Raw genomic sequence first — 19,835 nt, 5'->3', positions numbered from 1 at the left:
CAGCAGGATCTTCCTTGGCCTAGATCGCCTCTCATTCACCCGAGGGGGGTTGGTGAGGACACCAGGTTCAGACCTTTACTGACACATTTCTACAGACGTTGGAAGAAGCTTGCCCAACCACTCAGTTTATGGTTGGGAGATTGACGACAGTCTATAGTGATATATCCAATCGACAGGGTCGAGTTTTCTTCTACCCCGCGAGAGTTGATGAGGACATCGGACATTTACTTATTTTATTTTATTGTTAAGCTTTATTTATTTTCTTGGACTATTATTATTTAGAAAATTGGACTTGTATGGGCTCGGACCCAATCTCGTTAGGGTTTCGTTACTATTTAAACCTATTTTGCATTGTAATTTTCAGTTGATGAATGAATAATAATTATTGGTGGCTTGTGGCTAATTTCTCCTCTCTTCTCCATTATTTTCTCCTCCTTCTATTGTGTTTTCCCCTTCTTCCATCCGTTCCCCTAATTTCTTCTTCCTATTATATGGTTTTCTCGTTGTCTATTCAATATTTCTATTGGTGCTGCATCAATAAGTAACCCTTTTACCTAAATAACAAGACAAAAAAGTAATGTAAATTTTTAGCTGTCTTAGTTTAGACGAACATGTTCTTAAAAAGGTAATTGCCACGAGTTTGATATACCAATCTATTAAAAAAATCTGTATAAGTAGCATTTCAGAAGGGATAATACAAATAGGCAAATGGCCTGGGCAGCCTAGCCAGATTTATACCTTTGCTGTTTATCACTTGAGTCTTCAATCTGTATAAAATGACACTCAAAGCTTTGGAAGATTAATGGGAGGAGGTCCTTCCAATCGAATATAATCGTACATAATCCCGTGCAAAGCGCTTTCATTCTGTGCTTGAGTGAGATATATGGTGTTAAGCCCTTGAACGAGTAACGAACTCTCTACATCCACATGGAACAACCAGTACAACCCGTGAATTCCATGTCTTGCAATTGCGTTATCTTTCCCAATTAATCCACTTGAAAACTCCGGAGGATTTGCTTCTGGATTGTTGATCCTCACCTATGAGAATCCAGTGCAAGTGTCAAAAGACTTCTCTTAAGGAACTCTCTTCTTCTCCTTCTTGGGGTGGGGTTAAGGGGTAGTGTGAGCAATGAGTACCTCCAATATGGACACATTAGCAGATGCTAAGGCGATCCGCAGTGTGTACTTTCCACTTTGATCTACACTATCGAGTTCGAACTTTATTTGCCATGTTGTTCCTTGATACGCATTTTCTCCTACTTTTCTGCAGTTGAGAAGTGACTATTAAACAAATTTTCGGTTATAATCTTTACTTAAATCAGATTTAGCCCCTATTTGGCCAAAACAATGTTTTGAATAGTGATTTTTATGAGAATATGTGGTTAAAAAGTTTTGGGTTTACGTGCAACATATTTTACTGTATGAATGTGTAATTGAATATGAGTACGTAAAAAAAAGAGTTTTCAAATAATGGTTGGCAAGCAGGGGCTTAACATTGTACCTTGTCACCTGAGCATAAAACCAATCTTTGCTGTAGTCATCAATACCAACGGTGTATTCCAAATCCTTATCTGGGTACAGATCAGCATATCTCTCCCACAATCCATACTGCCTAAACCTGCCGATAGAAGAAGACCTGATCAGATGAAAATAAGAGGGGAATGTGAAAGAAAAATTGCCCTTGAAGACCACACACTGAGTCGATATCAGTTGCAACAGGCAGATAAGCAGAAAAGAAAAGAAGATGGCCTGATCAGTGAATTGTTAGTAATATTTCAGTGAAGAAGGCCTAACCTGTCTGCAGGGCGATTTATGTAGAGTTTGTTGATATACATAGGATTAGGATCAGGAACGAAGAATTCTGCAGCAGAACGATCAGGGATGCCTATTTCCCACAGTGTAGGCCCGTCTCTCGGAGGTATGTACACAAGATCACCCAAGTTTACGGCATAACCTTTATCATTTAATATCTTATTATGAAATATCATTACAAGATTAATGTAAAATTTTCAAATGCGAATACTGGGTACCTGCTGTAATGACGATAGCTTTTTCATATCGATAGTCTCCAATGAAACCAGGGACCCATGCATAGATGTTATACACGCCGGGACGAATATTGATAATGGAGAAATAACCATCATCATCTGCATTTGCCCAGAATTGATAACCCTGGCAAGTGAATTATAAGTAACTTTTAATAACAGAGAGAAGCACCCCTAGAAATATTGAAATAGAACCAAAGAATGCACCTTGTTTTCTGTTTGAAATGAACCAGTTGCTCCCGGTGGAGCCACTCCAACATAAGCACCCTTTGCTGGTATATTTTCATTAGAGATGTACCTTGCAAGCATTGTTTACAGAACTTTGGTATATTTCTTGAATACCCGAACCTAGTAGACCAAGCAAACTTGAACTTTAAATTTTTGTCTGTGAACTGTGCTGGAGAGAATAGTACCTGTCTTGAGCGAATAATCTACCCCGAATGCTACCCCTTTCATCAGAACGTGGAAAGTCTTCCGAAGCTGGAAAGCTGTACGGCCAATTTTGAACTTCTTTTTTCATCTGAATGAATTGATACAAATGAGAAGTTTAGCAGAAAAATACGGGTCGCTGCATTCATTATGCTAAAATCTTGATAAACGGAAAAGGAACCTGCTCTTTAGCATCATCCCAGAGTAGAATTGAGTCTCTTTCATGCGATACAGAATTGAGATAGATGAAAACAGGACCAAAAACTTTCTTCCACGGTTCACCCTTTCCAAATTTGATCACTAAATCCTCTCCCCCATAATGGGCACTTACAAACATCTGATGACAAAAATTGATCAATGGATCTATTTATTTAGGATCAGATAAGAATATACAGGGAAATATCAACAATTGTGAAAGTATTAGGCATAACTTCTTCGATTCGAGGATTTGTTTACAAGTAACATACAGCAAGTGTTGTAGGGTTGACATGAGAAGTGAGATCCTGTTTGAGAGGTCCACCAGTCCTGAACTCGTTGCTCGGAGTGATTTGCCAGAACCCTACTGGGGGTTCAGTACATATAAATCCGTGGACTTTATTATCTTTATTTTCACACGAGTACTGATACTTATCATCGACCTGGTAATCATTAAATATGGATACAAAAACATGAATACAGATGTTCTTGGTCTTGCTTTGTCTTCTCCAGAGAAAAGATGGGTATTTTTCAAATAGATGACATACTTCTCCCTTAAATTCTGGCTCCACAGGATCAACAAGGAGGACTGCTTCTGGATAAGCCAATTGTCTGCCTCTAGGGGGTAACCGGTCTTCTGGGAGAGGTAAATTCCTCTGCCTATCATCTGCCATGGCCATGTAGTGAAACCTAACATATATGTACGAACTTTTTATATTCGATGAGTGAATAGATTCTGAAAGAGATTAATTATTCTATAAACTTCTTTCACATGTATATGAATACAAAAATAGATGCATTAGTACTCCTTCATCCAGCTTGCATTTTAAACAAACAGATGAATTATGCTAAAGTGTGCCTACTTTTGTATGCTGAGCATGAAGGCAATTCTGGTTTCGTTGAGGATGAATGCATCCATATCCTCTGTGTGTTCGTAAATGGCATAAGAATAGAAGCCCGAAGAACCACGAAGCATTATGAACCTGAATCGCATATCATTATATAAGCACCAATTCTTCATAATCAAACACAAACTATAAATATCAAGATTATAGGTAGCAGAATTACTGTAATGATGCACCTTTTGTCTATAGTCAAGGGAGCATGCTTGCCCTCAAATGAGGGATCCCAAGTTCTTTTGAATGAGACTTCTATTTGTTCCTCATTTTCCACTATAACTCTGAACTCAGTTCCATTTATCCTGCATTCAAGTTTATTCATAGTTTCAGTTTCTTAACAAATTTATCATCAGTACTGTCTAGTTGAACTAATCTCAATAATGAAATGTGTTTTTTCTACCCCAAGACAAGAATACGATAGGAAAAGATTCACACAGACATAAAGACTATTTTTCCGAAAAACTAAAACCTTGAAAGGAAGACTTACTTATCAAAGCTTCCTCGAGTGCCTGAACTTCCAGCTTCACTCCAATTGAGGTCCCAAAACCTGTATATTCATTGTTTTATTACTAAATTAGTTGAAGGAAATGTTGTAAATGTTCTTGATTCAATTGGACCATAAGTATACATATTTATCAAGAATGACAGGAGAATTGATTGGAGTCCTTATGAAATCCAATAACGGTTGGTTGAAATCGTATATTTCGATCAGCGTCAAGTAAATCTCCAAAGTATAAAAATCCACACTAAATTACCCTCCATTTAAGTCTGGATTATTGAGCTCAAGCAAGTTGTCAAGTCCATTATATTGAATTCCAGTAATAAGGCCTTCGGGAGTTGTTAATGTGAGTTTGAGCAATCCATTGTCTAATACAACCTGCACAATCAATAGAGTTTAGTCCAATTACAACATATGCATCTTCTGAAGTTGCATTCCGGTCTTCGCCTAATCCAACCAAACTTGATGGAGCATCTACAAATTAAAGCTAACAATTAATTTTAACTTTTATTAAATCCATAACTCGATGGACCATCTGCATATTTCAAATGGATCAACAACTTTCCAATCCCATATTTCATCAACTTTTATTAAAATCCACTAAAAATTTGATTTTAGCCCCTATTTGGTAGGAATTGAAATGTAAGCCCTCGTTTGATACCCATTATCCAATAATTTATTTTTTTCCATCCTCATTTTCAATCACACATTTTAACAATAAAATAATTTGCACTTAAACTCAAAACCTTTTATCTTTTAATCACACATTATTCAAAAAATCACTACTACAAAATTAATTTGAACATAAAAGTGAGGCTCAAATAAGGGCTAAATCTTAATCTGAGTCAGAGTGACAATTACTCTTAAACACATTCCATGGAACCCACAACTTTACATTTCATCAACTTTTATTAAAATCTACTAGAAATCTGAATTTAAACCCCCCCAAGCACAAGCTTAATCTACACCAAAAAAAAAAAAAAAAAGGCTAAACAATGTTTTGCTGTACTCATCTTACCCAGTCGCTATTTTCATGTCTAATCGTGTCCAATAGTATAGGACAAATGCATCAAACACATAGAAAGGCAAAAAGTAAAAGTAGGTGAATTACTTGGTCATCTCGGACGAATAATTGCGCAGCCATGGCAGCAATGGACACATTGGGCTCCATCACTCGATGGTACAAAAAAGTAATCTCAACTCACGAACTGCAAGTATCAATATTTAAGCAGCAATGCATGTGGAAGAATATCCATTTAAGTGACTTTGAGTTGCTTAGAAGTATGTTACACTCAAAGAGAAGGGCACCCGTGAATTGCTTTTTCTTGGCTCAAGACTTCACGCCAACTCTGTCTCTGACTTGAGAAACAAGACAAAAAAAGTGAGATTAAAAAATGCAGATTTATGCAGAGTGGCATCTTAGCAATAGGATGTGTATGAAACATTGTCGTCTTAAGAAATTTCTCCAAATCTTGTCTGTTGATAACCCATGACCGAGGGTGTTCTGAAAAGTTTACGTGCACCTCGACTAATTGCACGGGCCTCGAAGTTTACGATCGGATACTCATCTACCCTGAAAAGACTCGAACTGATGATCATTAAGAGCAAATCTAAAACCTGACTACTGAGCTATTTTTCAGAGTTCCGTTGATAACCCAAATCTTGCAAATCAATAATATCTAGAACCATGAATTATTAAAAGAAAAGTTTTAACTTAACATACAGTTTATCTGAAGAAGTGAAAATAATTTAGCCCTTGTTAGAGCCACATTTTAGGAAAAAATGCATCATTCATATAAAATCAATGAAAAATATGTAGTTAAAAAATAAAGAAACATTTTAGATTTGTGTGTAATATTATTTTATTGAAGAGCATGTGATTGAAATGATTTCAAATCACTCTTGAAGAATGTATTTTTTTGAAAGGCCCCGTTTGGAATGAATTTTGAGAATTGATTTTTTGACTGTTAGAAGAAAAGTGGGGCCTACTCGTGAGAGAAGAAATCAAAATTACGGTTGGAATAGTGAAATAACGGTCAAAAAATCAATTTTTTGGATAAAAAATCCCACCCAAACAGGCTGAAAATAATGTGGCTCAAACAAACCCTTAAAGAACTATGCTCCCAATGTCTACTTAGGACAATTTTTGCTCTCTCTAGTGTAAAAGGTTAAGGGCAATTATCTTTTAAGATTTTGTTCCTATAGGTTACAAGCATTTATCTTTTAAGATTTCATTCATATGGAAGCATCTGCTTTATTGTCCAACTTTGCATCGAAATGAAAGTTTTACACAAAAGGGGAATCTATTTCTAAGGAAAGGATAGTCCAATTAATTAAACGCTTTATAAATATATTACGATTATGCCACTTTTGGACGTAGTCATTCGTTGAAAACAAATGACTTTTCATAATGATTATACATTAATGGAAATGATGAATGTTTAATCAAAGTGTTGTATAAAGAAAGTTTGTAAATTTTGACAATTAAGTCTTGGATCGAAAGACCTAACCATTATCCAATTTCTTTTAAACGAACACACCCTTTTTTCAAGCAACAGAGACAAACTATAAATATAATTTTCATCTTTCATTTTTCTTTCAAGAACAAAGAAGATTTCTTCATTCAGAACTCGTTTTTTCTACAAGATCATATTTTCTTAAGCTAAACCATCTAAGACGATGTTCTTTCATATACGATCCTTCACAATTTAACACAAAAAATGCTTTTAGTGGCATCAGTCTGTACCATTGCCATAGAAGTAATAGAATCTAAACATATCGTAAATCATTTCTTGAATCGTATAGGAAAAATGAGTAATGTCGATAATCACAAACTATCAGTGGTTCAGTCCATTCAATGAGGATTAAAGGTTCCAATTCTAAGAGTTAACCACAGATGAGGGACTTTCCATACGAATATAGTCATACATAATTCCTTGAAAAGGGCTACTGCTCCTAGCTTGTGTCAAGAATATGGTATTCTCCCCTTGGATTAATTCAGAACCTGGAATCTCCACACTAAATAACCAATAGATTCCACGAATTCCATGCCTGGCAATCGCATTGTCAGCCCCAATAACTCCACTTGAAAATACCGGAGGATTTACATCAGGATCATTTATCCGGACCTAGGAAACAAATCGATAGCACTATGTTAGTTTATGTAATATATTTAACTATACATACATTGTTAGCTTGGGATGGGGAAGGTTATTGCACAGTCCTTTATTGTGGATTATAATCTGTATTAACTTACCTGCAAGTCCGAATTATGTGCAGATGCAAGTGCTAATCTTAATATGTAGGTTCCGGCTTGATCCACATTGTCAAGATTGAACTTGATTTGCCATGTTGTGCTTTTATATGCATTATCACCAGTTTTCCTGCACCACAAGTGAATAGTGAATATCTATCAACGGATAGCTATTTACTTCTTGGAAAGATATTCCAGTTTTGCCATGTCTTGTCAAACAAATCCTCTGCTCACATAATTGGAATTAAATATGTAAATTATTATTTATGAGAGTAACAAGATTCGGGGAGAATAAAAACATTGCAAAGGAGCAATAAATTATTTCACCATACAAAGATCATTAATCCTGCTTTCAGAAACATTAATGGTGGAATGTCATCATTTTTCAATTGGATTTTGTTGACCCCAAAAAGTGTTGCCAACAAATGCCGGTCCCACCCGCGCACACGTGGGCGAATGTCCAACACGTTAGGACACGTAGACAGTTTAAAACGAGCGGTTAAAAGGGCATGGGAGTAGCCCAACGACGTGGGACGGTGACGTTCGGAATCCGGCGGGTTGTTCGTGATCCGATTGTACAATAATTACTAACCGGTGTTCGTAAACGTATATGTAAATGTGTATAAACTCGATTTGTGTATTGTAAATAAATGAGAGAGAGTTGAGTAAAGTGTAGTTCTTTATATTGATTCTTGCATTGGCCCTTTGATATTACACAAGGGAAGTATTTATAGTGATACATGTGAAATGGGAGCCCTTGGATGAGGTGGCACGTGGCCTCATCTCTTCGATTCAAACATCTTATCCTAGGCATGGGACTTGACTTGCTAACTTGCTGCGCATTTATTGCTTGCGCAGAGCCCCCATACTAGTGACAAGACTTGACCTTTATGCTTATGACAAACGTTCCATCAATCATTCGAATTAAATCTTTATGCAGACGATCTCTTTGGAGAAGTGAACATGGAGGACATTCCTTTGTGGTTCGAAGGCTCCTGCATCAGCTTCGGGGCTTCGGTCATTTCACATAATATTACCGCTTGAGAGCTTCAACTAGCTCCAACATCATGGCTTCGGTTCATGGACCTCGGTTACGTCTGCAAGCTTCGGTAAAAAGGCGTCTCGGCTAGTGGACTTCGGCCATTGCCAACCTCGATAATATGTACCACCTCGACTGGAGTGCCACGTGGTTCGGCCTGAGTGGACCATTGGCCTAGGTGAATTGGCCAAGTATGACAACACTCAACAATAGTCCCCCAAGTCCAAGTATGGTCATTCATGTAATGCGTGGACTTTAATGAAGTAAAAATTGAAAGAATTTTTTGAACCCCAAATAATAGTCCCCGAAGTCCAAGTGTAGATATTTATATCAGAGTTGGAATTAGAAATGTGTTGCCGTGGGTGAACGATGAAGAGACCGAGGCTGTGTTGATGTTGAAGCCGAGGTTCGAGGCCTGAAGGCTGAATGTTGAAGGTGAAGCCGAGGTGATTGAGAAATCTAACCTGCGAGGCTTGATGGCTGAATGTTGAAGTTGAAGCCGAGGTGGTTGGGAAACCGAACCTACGAGGCCTGACGGCTGAATGTTGGAGGTGAAGCCGAGGTGGTTGGGAAATCGAACCTGCGAGGCTTGAAGGCTGAATGTTGGAGTTGAAGCCGAGGTGGTTGGGAAACCGAACCTGCGAGGCCTGAAGGCTGAATGTTGAAGGTGAAGTCGAGGTGGTTGGGAAACTGAACCTGCGAGGCCTGACGGCTGAATGTTGAAGGTGAAGCCGAGGTGGTTGGGAAATCGAACCTGCGAGGCCTGAAGGCTGAATGTTGATGTTGAAGCCGAGGTGGTCGGTAATGATTGTGCCTCGACAGCTGTGTTAATGATTTGATGTTTTGTGCTTGTTTTCGACGAAAAGTGGCTGAACCGTTATGACTTCCAAGGCGCCTGCTGTCGTCAAATTAAAAATACAATTATGATGGCAGCTGGAGCTTCTAGAAGCAGACACGTTGGATGGGGCGCGTGGAAGGCACGCTTGAATCTGAGGCGTAGGTTTGAAAAAGCGTTTGAATTCAACGCCTCGGATTTGATCTACAATGAAGGGCTCAGATTGACTGAGATTCGATCTGACGGCTGGGGTTCGTCCTGGACCTCTATAAAAGGTGAGAAAATCCCATTTTTCAGGACTTTTGAACATTCGCAATCTGATTCTCTCTGAATCTTGAACTTTTCGGCGTCGGAACTCTTTGTTCTTTCACTCTCCGGCCTATCTCCGTCCGCGTAGTTCCTCCCTTAGGTATTATTCTTAGAAAAGCCCTTTTATTTGTGTTAATACTGTGAAATGGATTCCACCTCGGGTAGGGAGTTGGTGACAGTAGCTTCGTTAGATTATGGGGGCAATCACAGGGAGGATTTCGAGGTTGACAGGTACGCCATGGTCGAGGAGCCAATAGATTATACTGAAGAGTGGGGGGCATCTAGGTTGCCTTCTGGTATGACGTGGAAGAGGTTGGGGGAGATCGGGGAGAGATACAGTGTCCCCCACAATATAGAAATGTTAGTTCCCAAGCCGAATGAGCGGGCCTGCTATCCGAGGCCCGGTTGTGTGGCGGTTAGCGAATACCTATTTAAGGCAGGTATGTGTCTTCCTCTGCACCCCTTCTTTAGGGCGGTGCTGAGGAATTTCATGTTGTCGCCGATCCAGGTTCTGCCAACTGGGTGGAACCAGCTGGTCGGTTTGTACTTTTTGTGGAAAGATGTGTCTCTTGGGGAGGATATGCCTCTCCATATATTCATGACCCTTTTCCAGCCTTGGGTCATAGGGAAGGAGTCCAGGGGGTGATATTACCTTACACCTTGGGGAGCTCACGCACCCTTTGTGGTGGGACTGCCTTTCTCCATCAAGAGGTGGAAGGACCCCTGGTTCTGGGTGCGAGGAAAGTGGTAGGCAGTGGAGGGGGACAAGGCCCTTTCTTGCACAGTGCCGATCCAGTACTACGAAGCTCGTGAGTCTCCAAGCCCCTACTTGTACTTCTGAATTGAACACTTGAAATTTTCTAACTGTTGGAGCTTCCATTGCAGATTGTAGTACGAGGTTCGAGCTCAGTAAAGAAGAGTTCGAGGTGATAGAGGACATTTACAAGAGGCCTCTGAAGCTCCGCCACTTTAACCACCTGATCGACAGGAGTCGCTACTTCTTGGACTTTGGACTGATGGCTTCCAGAGGTACGAAGCTCCCACAGTTGTAAATTTTCTTGTTCTTTTGTTTTGATACTGATGTGCTGACCTAACGTGCTATGCAGATAAATTCAAGAGGAGGGAGTACCCAGCTCCAGATATGGCTACTATTTTGAAGGCCACAACCACTGTCAAGGCGAGGCCCCTGAAATCGGGGTCCGGTAGGGCCAAGGAGGTCCGAGCCAGGGTGGAACGCCTTTCGAAGGATAGCACTCCAAAGGCTTCCGAAGAGGGGGCTCCTCAGAGGCAGCAGAAGCCAAAAGAGTCTCGGGGGAAAGAAAAAGTCCCTGAGGAGGCGAAGAGGAGGAAGCTGGTGCACGACACCAGCTCGTTAGGGAAATTTGGGACATCAGTGTCCCACGAGGCTAAATCAACTGGCGAGCCGAAGCTGCTCGCATCCGCCTCCAAAGCCATCAAGATAGAAATGGTTAGAGAGGCCGAGGCTGAGGAGGTACGAGAAGAGGCTGCGAGGAGAGCCGCCGAGGCTGCTGAGGAGGAGGCAGCGAAACAAAAGCCTCTTCGAGAGAAAGGCAAGTCTCCAAGCTTCCTAGCTGGTAGGGAGGAGACCTTAGCCCCAGCTTTGGTTGAGGCTCTGCCCCAGGAGGTCCGGAGCGCTTGTGAGAGCTTCTACCGGTTCTGGACTGATAGGTGGCAGCTACATGCCTCGTCCTATGACGCGACTGACCTGACGAGGGCCTTGTTGAGCCAAAGCGTCAGAACCTTTGGCCTTGCACTTGAATGCAGGGAGGACCTGAGTGATTTTCAGACAAGGACCTAGTCTTCGAAGGAGAAGACGGCCTCCCTTACAGAAGAATTGAAGGCAGCTAGGGCCGAGGCGGAAGAAGCTAGGGCCCAAAAACTTGAAGAATTGGCCAAGCTGGAGTCTGCCTTGGCCCAGATTGAGTTCTTGAAGAAGGAAGTCCATGAGTCACAGTGCGAGGTGGCCTCCCTGACAAAGAAGGTGGAAGTCTCCAATGAGCACCAGAAAGTGACCGCCGAGGCCTTGGAGAAGGAAAAATCTCTCCTTGGTGGGTGCCCAAGAGGCTAACCGGTTCTTGGAAACCCAACTCAAATGGTATGTGGATGATGCCTCCCACGCAAGGGAGGAGGCTCAACAGGCGAGGGAGGAGGCGGTGTAGGAGTACGTCGCCAACTTCCATAATACAGAGGAGTATAAGAGCTTTAGTGCGTACTGGAGAAACTTTACCTATGCTGAGGTGATGGAGCGGGCAGAGGAGCTGTATCCCAATTTGAATCTTACTCAACTCAGGTTTGAATTCGTGGACGAAGTACCTCAGACCCCCGCTGAGGAGGTACAGGGTAATGAAGCAGCTAAGGTAGACGAGACCAATGCCGATGCTCAAGCTGCTGAAGTCCCAAGTACTGAAGCGCCTCCCCCATCTACCCAGGCTTAGATTAATTTTCTTTTCAGTCTTTCGAATGTAATGGCTCGACGCCCACTTTTGTAATCCTTATTGAAGATCAATGTAATGCCTTTTTCATTCATTGTTGTTTCATTGTTGTTTCTTTATCCAAGTGTACGTGCCTCGTTAAGCAAATGAACTTAAAAGTTGACAGAAGCACTAACAAAATAACTTTAACTTACTTTTGTAATCCTTATTGAAGATCAATGTAATGCTTTTTTCATTCATTGTTGTTTCATTGTTGTTTCTTTATCCAAGTGTACGTGCCTCGTTAAGCAAATGAACTTAAAAGTTGACAGAAGCACTAACAAAATAACTTTAACTTGGTACCTTAACTTCAATCACTTAACTGGATTGAACGATTGTATGAGCCTCGAACTTAAGCAAACGAACTTTACTTAAGCGTAATAACTGTATGAGCCTTGGACTTAGGCAAATGAACTTTACTTAAGCGTAATAACTGTATGAGTCTCGGGCTTAGGCAAATGAACTTTACTTAAGCGTAATAACTGCACGAGCCTCGGACTGTATGAGCTTTGGACTTAAGCAAACGAACTTTACTTAAGCGTAATAACTGTATGAGCTTCGGAATGCACGTGAGGTGGCTTCTCTCATTGGCGTTCAGCCTGGCCAAAGGGAGGCATATGCTAGCGCCTCGGAGTTCAAGAGAGGTGGGGCGCGAGCCTCTCCTCCGAGGTAACGACGCATCCCAAACATGATGGATAGTGCAGCCATGTTGAGACTTCTCCCCTTGGCGTTCAGCCTGGCCAAAGGGAGGCATGTGCTAGCGCTTTGGAGTTCAAGCGAGGTGGCCTAGAGGTGGGGCACGAGCCTCTCCTCTGAGGTGACGACGCATCCCAGACATGGTGGATGGTGCAGCCATGTTGAGGTTTCTCCCCTTGGCGTTCAGCCTAGCCAAAAGGAGGCATGTGCTATCGCCTCGGAGTTCAAGCGAGGTGGCCCAGAGGTGGGGCGCGAGCCTCTCCTCCGAGGTGACGACGCATCCCAGACATGATGGATGGTGCAGCCTTGTTGAGGCTTCTTCCCTTGGTGTTCAGCCTGGCCAAAGGGAGGCATATGCTAGCGCCTCGGAGTTCAAGCGAGGTGGCCCAGAGATGGGACGCGAGCCTCTCCTCCGAGGTGTCGAGGTAGTACAACACGTTAATCTAATCACTGAATTTTATTAAACCATAAAAATGTTACAAAGGCTGGGAAAGGTCATCCAGCAAGATAGTATATTCATTGGCAATAGATTCTGAGGTGTTCAATGTTCCATGGACGGGGTTGTACCTTGCCGTTCATGTCTTCAATCCAGTAAGTCCCAGGTCGAACCTCTTCTCAAAATGGACCTTCCCAGTTTGGGCTTAGGGAACCGGAACCAGGTTCTTTTGAGGACTGGAAGACCCTCCTAAGTACAAGGTTGTTGATACGGAATGACCTCTTATTGACTTTCGAGTTGAAGTACCTTGTCATCTTTCTATGATATGTGCCGAATTTTAATTAGGAGTCATCTCTTCTTTCTTCGATGAAGTCGAGGTCGAACCTCCGAAGCTCGTCATTGGTTATCTCGCTGAAGTGCAGACGTCTCGGGGACGGAAGTCCGACTTCTACGGGGCTCATCGCCTCAGTTCCATGTGCCATGAGGTCAGGCCTCTACCACGCTGTCTTTGAGGAGGTGGGAGGCCTCTACTTGCCCTATTTCTATGCTCAATCAATTCTTCATTGATGATCTCCCTTCTCATCATTTCGAGTAGGGCGTCATAGGTGGTGGGGTCTTGATTCTGCACGTCTCTCCAGAATAAGGTATTCATGTTCAGACCTCCCCTCAATACGGATAGTGCCTCTCTGTTAGTGACTTGTACGCAGTACGTCATCTCATCGGTGAAGCGTGATAAGAAGCTCTTTAGGGACTCCCCATGTGCTTGCCTCATGTCCTGGAGACGTTGGATGGGGGTCTCTCCTTCTTTGCTCACCGCGAACCTCTTCAAGAATGTTGTCTTGAACTCGGGCCAGCTTCTAATGCTCCCAGGTGGCAATCTGCTATACCAAATTTCAGCCACTCCACTAAGCGTTAAATGAAAGGCTCTGCACTTCACGGCTGGGGTGGCGCCCCTTAGGCTCATGTGAGTTTTATAAGCATTTAGGTGCTTCTCCGGGTCGCCTCTTTCGTTATACTTTGGTATTTTTGACATAACATAGTGGCTCGGGAACTGGGCATTCCTTAGTTCCCTTGAGAATGGTAGATTCTCATCGTCATCGTCCAAGTCGCAGGGCCTCTGCTGTTTATCAGAGTCGTACTCATCAGCCTCATGCCCTGGTTGTTGGTGAGAGGTCCCGTGGCGATCCCTAGCCTCTTCCTCCCTCCTCTGCTGCCTATTTCTAGGCGGAGCGACACGGGGGGCATTTTCATGCCTTCTCTCCGCCTGCTGGGGCATTGGAGGTGGAGGAGGTAGCCTATTCCAAGGCTGTTGAGCCTGCTGTTGCCTAAGCCTCGGTTCGACGGGACTAATTCTATCAAAAACACTTCCTGCCCTCCTTTGTCTTGGATCTTGCTCATATGGAGGTGGAAAATTATCATGGCTCATTTGGACCTCGATGGGTCGGCCAGAAGCGTAGTTGGAAGAAATATCAACTTCCACTTTCCTTTCAAATGGGCTTCCACCTCGGCTATAATCTGGCCAGGCAGCTCTATGACTTTGAACTTCATCCTCTTGCTAGTAGTGCCCTTAGGGGGCGTATGGAGGAATGGGGAAGCTTCCCTGACCCTGCATTTGGGCCATAAGCTCTCTCATAGCCAAGTTTTGGCTAACAAAATCCCTCATGTTGGTTGCCATGGCGACCATTTCTCTTGATAGTCGTGCCATCGCACGCATCCCACCTCTTCTTTGGTGGTGGTGGAGTCTCTGCCGAGCTGCTGGGGCGGCGAGCTGAGGAGGCACGTTCGTGTTTTCTCTTACCCTCCTGGGGGGAGTATCTTCATTGAAGCTCATTTTCTTTTGTCAGACTTCAAATTTTGTTAAGTAATGGGGCTTCCTCCTGTTCTTTTTAAGAACAAATCCTTTTTCAAGGGGGGTTGCCCAAATGTTTTTTCAATAAACTTTTACCACAAGGTTGCTCGTGGTTATGGTACGGTTTCCCACAGACGGCACCAATCTGTTGACCCCAAAAAGTATTCCCAACAGATACCGGTCCCACCCGCGCACACGTGGGCGAATGTCCAACACGCTAAGACACGTGGACGGTCTAAAACGAGCGATTCAAAGGGCGTGGGAGTAGCCCAACGACGCGGGACGGTGATGTTCGAAATCCGGCGGGTTGTTCGTGATCCAATTGTACAATAATTACCAACCGGTGTTCGTAAATGTATATGTAAATGTGTATAAACTCGATTTGTGTATTGTAAGTAAATGAAAGAGAGTTGAGTAAAGTGTAGTTCTTTGTATTGATTCTTGCATTGGCCCTTTGATATTACACAAGGGAAGTATTTATAGTGATACATGTGAAATGGGAGCCCTTGGATGAGGTGGCACGTTGCCTCATCTCTTCAATTCAAACATTTTATCCTAGGTATGGGGCTTGACTTGCTAGCTTGTTGCGCATTTATTGCTTGCGCAGAGCCCTCATATTAGTGACAAGACTTGACCTTTATGCTTATGACAAACGTTTCATCAATCATTCGAATAAGATCTTTATGCAGACGATCTCTTGGGAGAAGTGAACATGGAGGACACTCCCTTGTGGTTCGGAGGCTCCTGCATCAGCTTCGGGGCTTCGGTCATTTCACACAATACTTTCGCTTGAGAGCTTCAGCTATCTTCAACTAGCTCTAGCATCATGGCTTCGGTTCATGGGCCTCGGCATATGGATCTCGGTTACGTCTGCAAGCCTCGGTAAAAAGGCGCCTCGACTAGTGGACTTCGGCCATTGCGCAGCTCGGCAATATGTACCACCTCGGCTGGAGTGCCACGTGGTTCGGCCTGAGTGGGCCATTGGCCCAGGTGGATTGGCCAAGTATGACAACATGCAACAGATTTCATGTTTTCTTTTGAAAAAACGCTATAAGATTAATATGATGGAATTGTTACAGAGCAAAATGGTAGCAGTCTCAAATGCTAGAACATACCTTGTAACCTGAGCAAAGAACCAATCCTTTCGATAATCATCAACACCAACAGTGTAAACCAAATCTTTATCTGGATATAGATCAGCATATCTTTCCCATAACCCATACTGTCTAAACCTACCAAGAGAGAATAACGACAAAATGTGTCAATTTTTTGTTATCAAATGTATATCAGAAATACAAGGACAAAATGTTGAGTGCTACAATGAACTAGTGATATAAGATACCGATATTATCACTTTATCACTCGAGAAGCTAAACAACTCTTTAGTGGAAAAATTAACACGTCGTACTTGCTAAAACTATCGGACAATTGGAAACTGACCTGTCTGGGTGATTGACATATAGTTTGTTGATATACGTTGGGTTGGGATCAGGAATGTAAAATTCTTCTGCAGTACGATCAGGGATGCCAATTTCCCACAGTGTGGGGCCATCTCTTGGAGGCTCAAAAATAAGCTCACCTACGTCAATATCACAACCTGAGATGAATTTTAACACTAATGTTAGAAAAATCACTTATCCAATAGATGCTTCGATTTGTGAATTTCAAATTGAAAACTTAGGAAAGAAAGTTGGACCTGGTGTAATGGTTAATGGGGTTTCATACTTGTAATCTCCAATAAATCCAAGGACACATGCATAGAGATTGTAGTCACCAGTTTGTATACTATTAATGACAAAGGAACCAGTTTCATCTGCCGTGGTCCAAAACTGATACCCCTGGAATATAGTGAGCAGTAAGAGAGTGAAGCATAAATGTCATGCCCCAAATTGCCATCTACTAAACTCAGATGTGAACGATTTTTATTTTGAATCATACTGTTAATTCTTAAAGCTTACAATAAACTAACATTCACTCGATAATAAAATCCATTTACATTAGATTACAAGTAACAAAATTATAATGACTCTTGACAAAGATATAGGCCTTCTTTATACAAGAAATCTTTGTCCCGTCTAGAAGAAATCATTTCCTCTTGTTGGCCATTATGCACAATTTCCATCCTTGAGATCCATGGGAAATGGGTCAAACACATAAGAGGGCATGCTTAAATGTATATAGTGCACACAATTCCCACATACGAAGCATAAGACATATTATATATTAGAAGTTAAAGCAAGCATATCAGGTCAGTAGCACAAGCAAGAGGATACAGCTTGATTTTTGCTATTTTGGCAGTTTCATGTCCTGCCTCCATCGTCCCACTCGCGCCTTCTCTTCTTTATCAACCTTATTTTATTGAGGTCAATCCCAGCTATATGCCAAATTACAACCCATTTGCTGTTGATCTATTGACCTACGAACTAGAGTGACTAGAATAACAAGTCTAACTCACAAGCTCTTTACTTGGTTGACTGCTCTTGAACCATTTCCACCCACTTCCCACCAACAGATTTCTAGATTACAAGTATTCATTTATTCCACATTCCGACTTGTTTGTGAAATTATGCACACATCAGCCTTGATCTCCTACTACAAGAGTCACATCGTACAATCACTTGTGTGCACGTGATAAAACACACATTGTCCCAATATCCAAGAACAAAGTATTCAATATATTATATGGAGCTTGAAAGCACTATTGAAAGGATTGGCCAATTATGATGATCCTCACGTAATGTACTTACGCACAAAGGTCAATTATTTTTTATTTCAACTGGTAATAATACTCTTTGATATATTTGACATCCATACAAAATTTTATTGGAATAAACGTTATAAGTTAAGATGATTTTCAGTTTTTCTTTACTTAGATCTAGTCATCTAGGAGTCCTCTTGTATGTGGATTACTTAGTTTTATCATGTTCTTTGAAACCACACAAGTTTTATCATGTTCTTAGAAATCACACTAGTTAAAACCACCTTTAAACTTTGATCACTTTAAGCTCTGCAAGACTGCAACGCTGAAGTTCAAACTACTACTTCCTCGGTCCTAGAAATAATTTGAGCATGAAATTTTATATTTATGAATTATGGTTCAAGGTCTATTGTTTATTCTCAAACATATAATTTTTGTACCTTGTGCAGGGTTTCTAAGTGTTATCAGACATAGTTAAGCTGAAAGCTGGACTTCTAAAACTGTAAGTCAGACACAACATTGAAAGTTTTAGATTTAATTATATCACACTATGCCTTCATAAATTAGACCTGAGTCTGAAACCTTATGGATACGGGTTATGACATTATCATTACCTGGTCTAATAGAAGTTTGGCAAGAATAGTTCCACACCATCATCTTTAAAACACATTAAACTCATGCAATTTAACCATGAGCACTTAAGTATAGCTAATATTATTTAAGTATAGCTTATAAAATAATATTAGAAAACATGTCAACCAATGAAGTTTCAGCTAGTTCAAGATCAACTTTATGCATAGCTTAACTATATCTATCAGCATGTTCGTTCAGGCAAAATCCATTTAAGCAAGACATTGATCACATAGAGAATGTCAAATGGAAGTCATGAACTTTGAAGAAGTCTTGCCGTCTTGCAAAGCTTGTTTCTTCCTTCTTTTTGGTATACATAGGTTCCCATTTTCTGGGGTATACCTTCTTGCATGCATTTCTCTCCTTTCTAATCCTTCTACGTTATTCTTTCTTTACTGAGTTCAACTTCCTCTCTAATTCTCTTTCTTTTATCACCTTTTAAGATTGTATTATTTACTTTCTTCCTCTTTCTTACACTCTTCTCTTTGCTCCCTCAATGATTTTCCTTCCATATTTTACGTCTCTCTTTCTTTCTGTTCCCCTTCTTTTCAGCCTTAAGTTGAAGCATTGAGAGAGAATAGAACACGGAAAAACACAACCAGCTTACATTCCAGGAGGGTTAAGTGCAGCACACTTGTCAAGACACAATCCAGAACTTCAATAATGACCACATCATTTTTGGTGGATCCTTGTCTACAGGTGAAGTAAACGCAACCTTATTTATATGCACTAGTTAGTCATCACGATTAGTCATGCTTAAATACTAATCATCCTAACTAATACCTTCATTATCACAGGTAGTTACATGTAAAGCACAATTTACAATCAAGAACTACTTCACCATGTTTGGAAAACTAGATTTGTCGATGATACGTCATAATGTCTTTGAAAGGGTGCCACGTGACCTAGTCTTTTTACAATTGATTAATTATGTTTTATATATCAACTAAAGATTCGCAAGGACTATACAATATGCTACCAAAGCTCCCTTAGTATTGCGATTTTTTTGGTATTGCCTGCTTGCCTTATGCATAGCACTGAGCTATGGTTGGACTTTAATCATAACATCAGAGAAATAAGAACAACAAACGCAAGTTATAATTAGGAGTGTAAATAATATATTAAGCATGCATTTGAAAAAAATAAACAAAGTACCTTACTTCTTTGTCAACTAGAGTGGAAATGATTTATGGAGGGACCATGATTACCTTGTGCTCTCTTTGCCATGATCCAACATCACCAGGTGGCGCCAATCCAACGTACGCAGCTTTTGCCAGTATGGTTTCATTGCTTATATACCTAAACAAGTTCATATAAATAATTGAAAATAGATAAGTCGGTAGATGATTAAATGATCAATGCAGAAATACACGTCATTTGCCATTTTGCTTCATGCAGGTTTTGAGGCTTTTGTATTGTCAATGTTAATGTTACTACACTTGCAGAGAGGACCTTGATTCACTAGAAGTGGAAGTAATCTACCATGTAGCTAAAAGTGAGGGTAATCTAACATGATCAAACCTTTCAATTT

The 19,835-nt window shown here is 41.2% G+C and overlaps 2 protein-coding genes across 3 annotated transcripts in view; both read right to left on the bottom strand.

The window, feature by feature from the left end:
- Nucleotides 1–575: 575 nt before the first annotated feature.
- Nucleotides 576–19,835, bottom strand: part of LOC111396809 (probable rhamnogalacturonate lyase B) — a 21,420-nt gene continuing 2,160 nt past the window's right edge. Inside the window, exons 1-15 of one of the 2 annotated variants that reach the window (XM_023023331.1) lie at nt 5,179–5,401; nt 4,324–4,445; nt 4,056–4,115; nt 3,751–3,870; nt 3,533–3,652; nt 3,218–3,359; nt 2,942–3,112; nt 2,656–2,811; nt 2,459–2,565; nt 2,253–2,343; nt 2,031–2,172; nt 1,795–1,954; nt 1,502–1,618; nt 1,138–1,264; nt 576–1,038 (exon numbers count right to left, since the gene is read on the bottom strand). In XM_023023331.1, the coding sequence (XP_022879099.1) occupies nt 784–1,038; nt 1,138–1,264; nt 1,502–1,618; nt 1,795–1,954; nt 2,031–2,172; nt 2,253–2,343; nt 2,459–2,565; nt 2,656–2,811; nt 2,942–3,112; nt 3,218–3,359; nt 3,533–3,652; nt 3,751–3,870; nt 4,056–4,115; nt 4,324–4,445; nt 5,179–5,238 (1,950 nt within the window). In that variant the 5' untranslated portion in view covers nt 5,239–5,401 and the 3' untranslated portion in view covers nt 576–783. Of the gene's footprint in view, nt 1,039–1,137; nt 1,265–1,501; nt 1,619–1,794; nt 1,955–2,030; nt 2,173–2,252; nt 2,344–2,458; nt 2,566–2,655; nt 2,812–2,941; nt 3,113–3,217; nt 3,360–3,532; nt 3,653–3,750; nt 3,871–4,055; nt 4,116–4,323; nt 4,446–5,178; nt 5,402–19,835 lie in introns of those variants that run through there. The other variant, XM_023023332.1, reaches the window with a different exon arrangement.
- Nucleotides 6,792–19,826, bottom strand: LOC111396810 (probable rhamnogalacturonate lyase B). Its single transcript, XM_023023333.1, has 6 exons — nt 19,513–19,826; nt 16,673–16,814; nt 16,417–16,573; nt 16,092–16,208; nt 7,324–7,450; nt 6,792–7,195 (listed from the first exon to the last, which is right to left on the bottom strand). The coding sequence occupies exons 1-6, from the start codon at nt 19,615–19,617 to the stop codon at nt 6,947–6,949; spliced, it is 897 nt and encodes a 298-aa protein (XP_022879101.1). The 5' UTR covers nt 19,618–19,826; the 3' UTR covers nt 6,792–6,946.

The sequence above is a fragment of the Olea europaea genome, chromosome 7 (genome assembly GCF_002742605.1).
Source record: "Olea europaea var. sylvestris chromosome 7, O_europaea_v1, whole genome shotgun sequence".
NCBI classification, from domain to species: Eukaryota; Viridiplantae; Streptophyta; class Magnoliopsida; order Lamiales; family Oleaceae; genus Olea; species Olea europaea.
The sequence above is the reverse complement of the archived record's forward strand: the minus strand, read 5'-3'. Positions and strand labels throughout refer to the sequence as shown.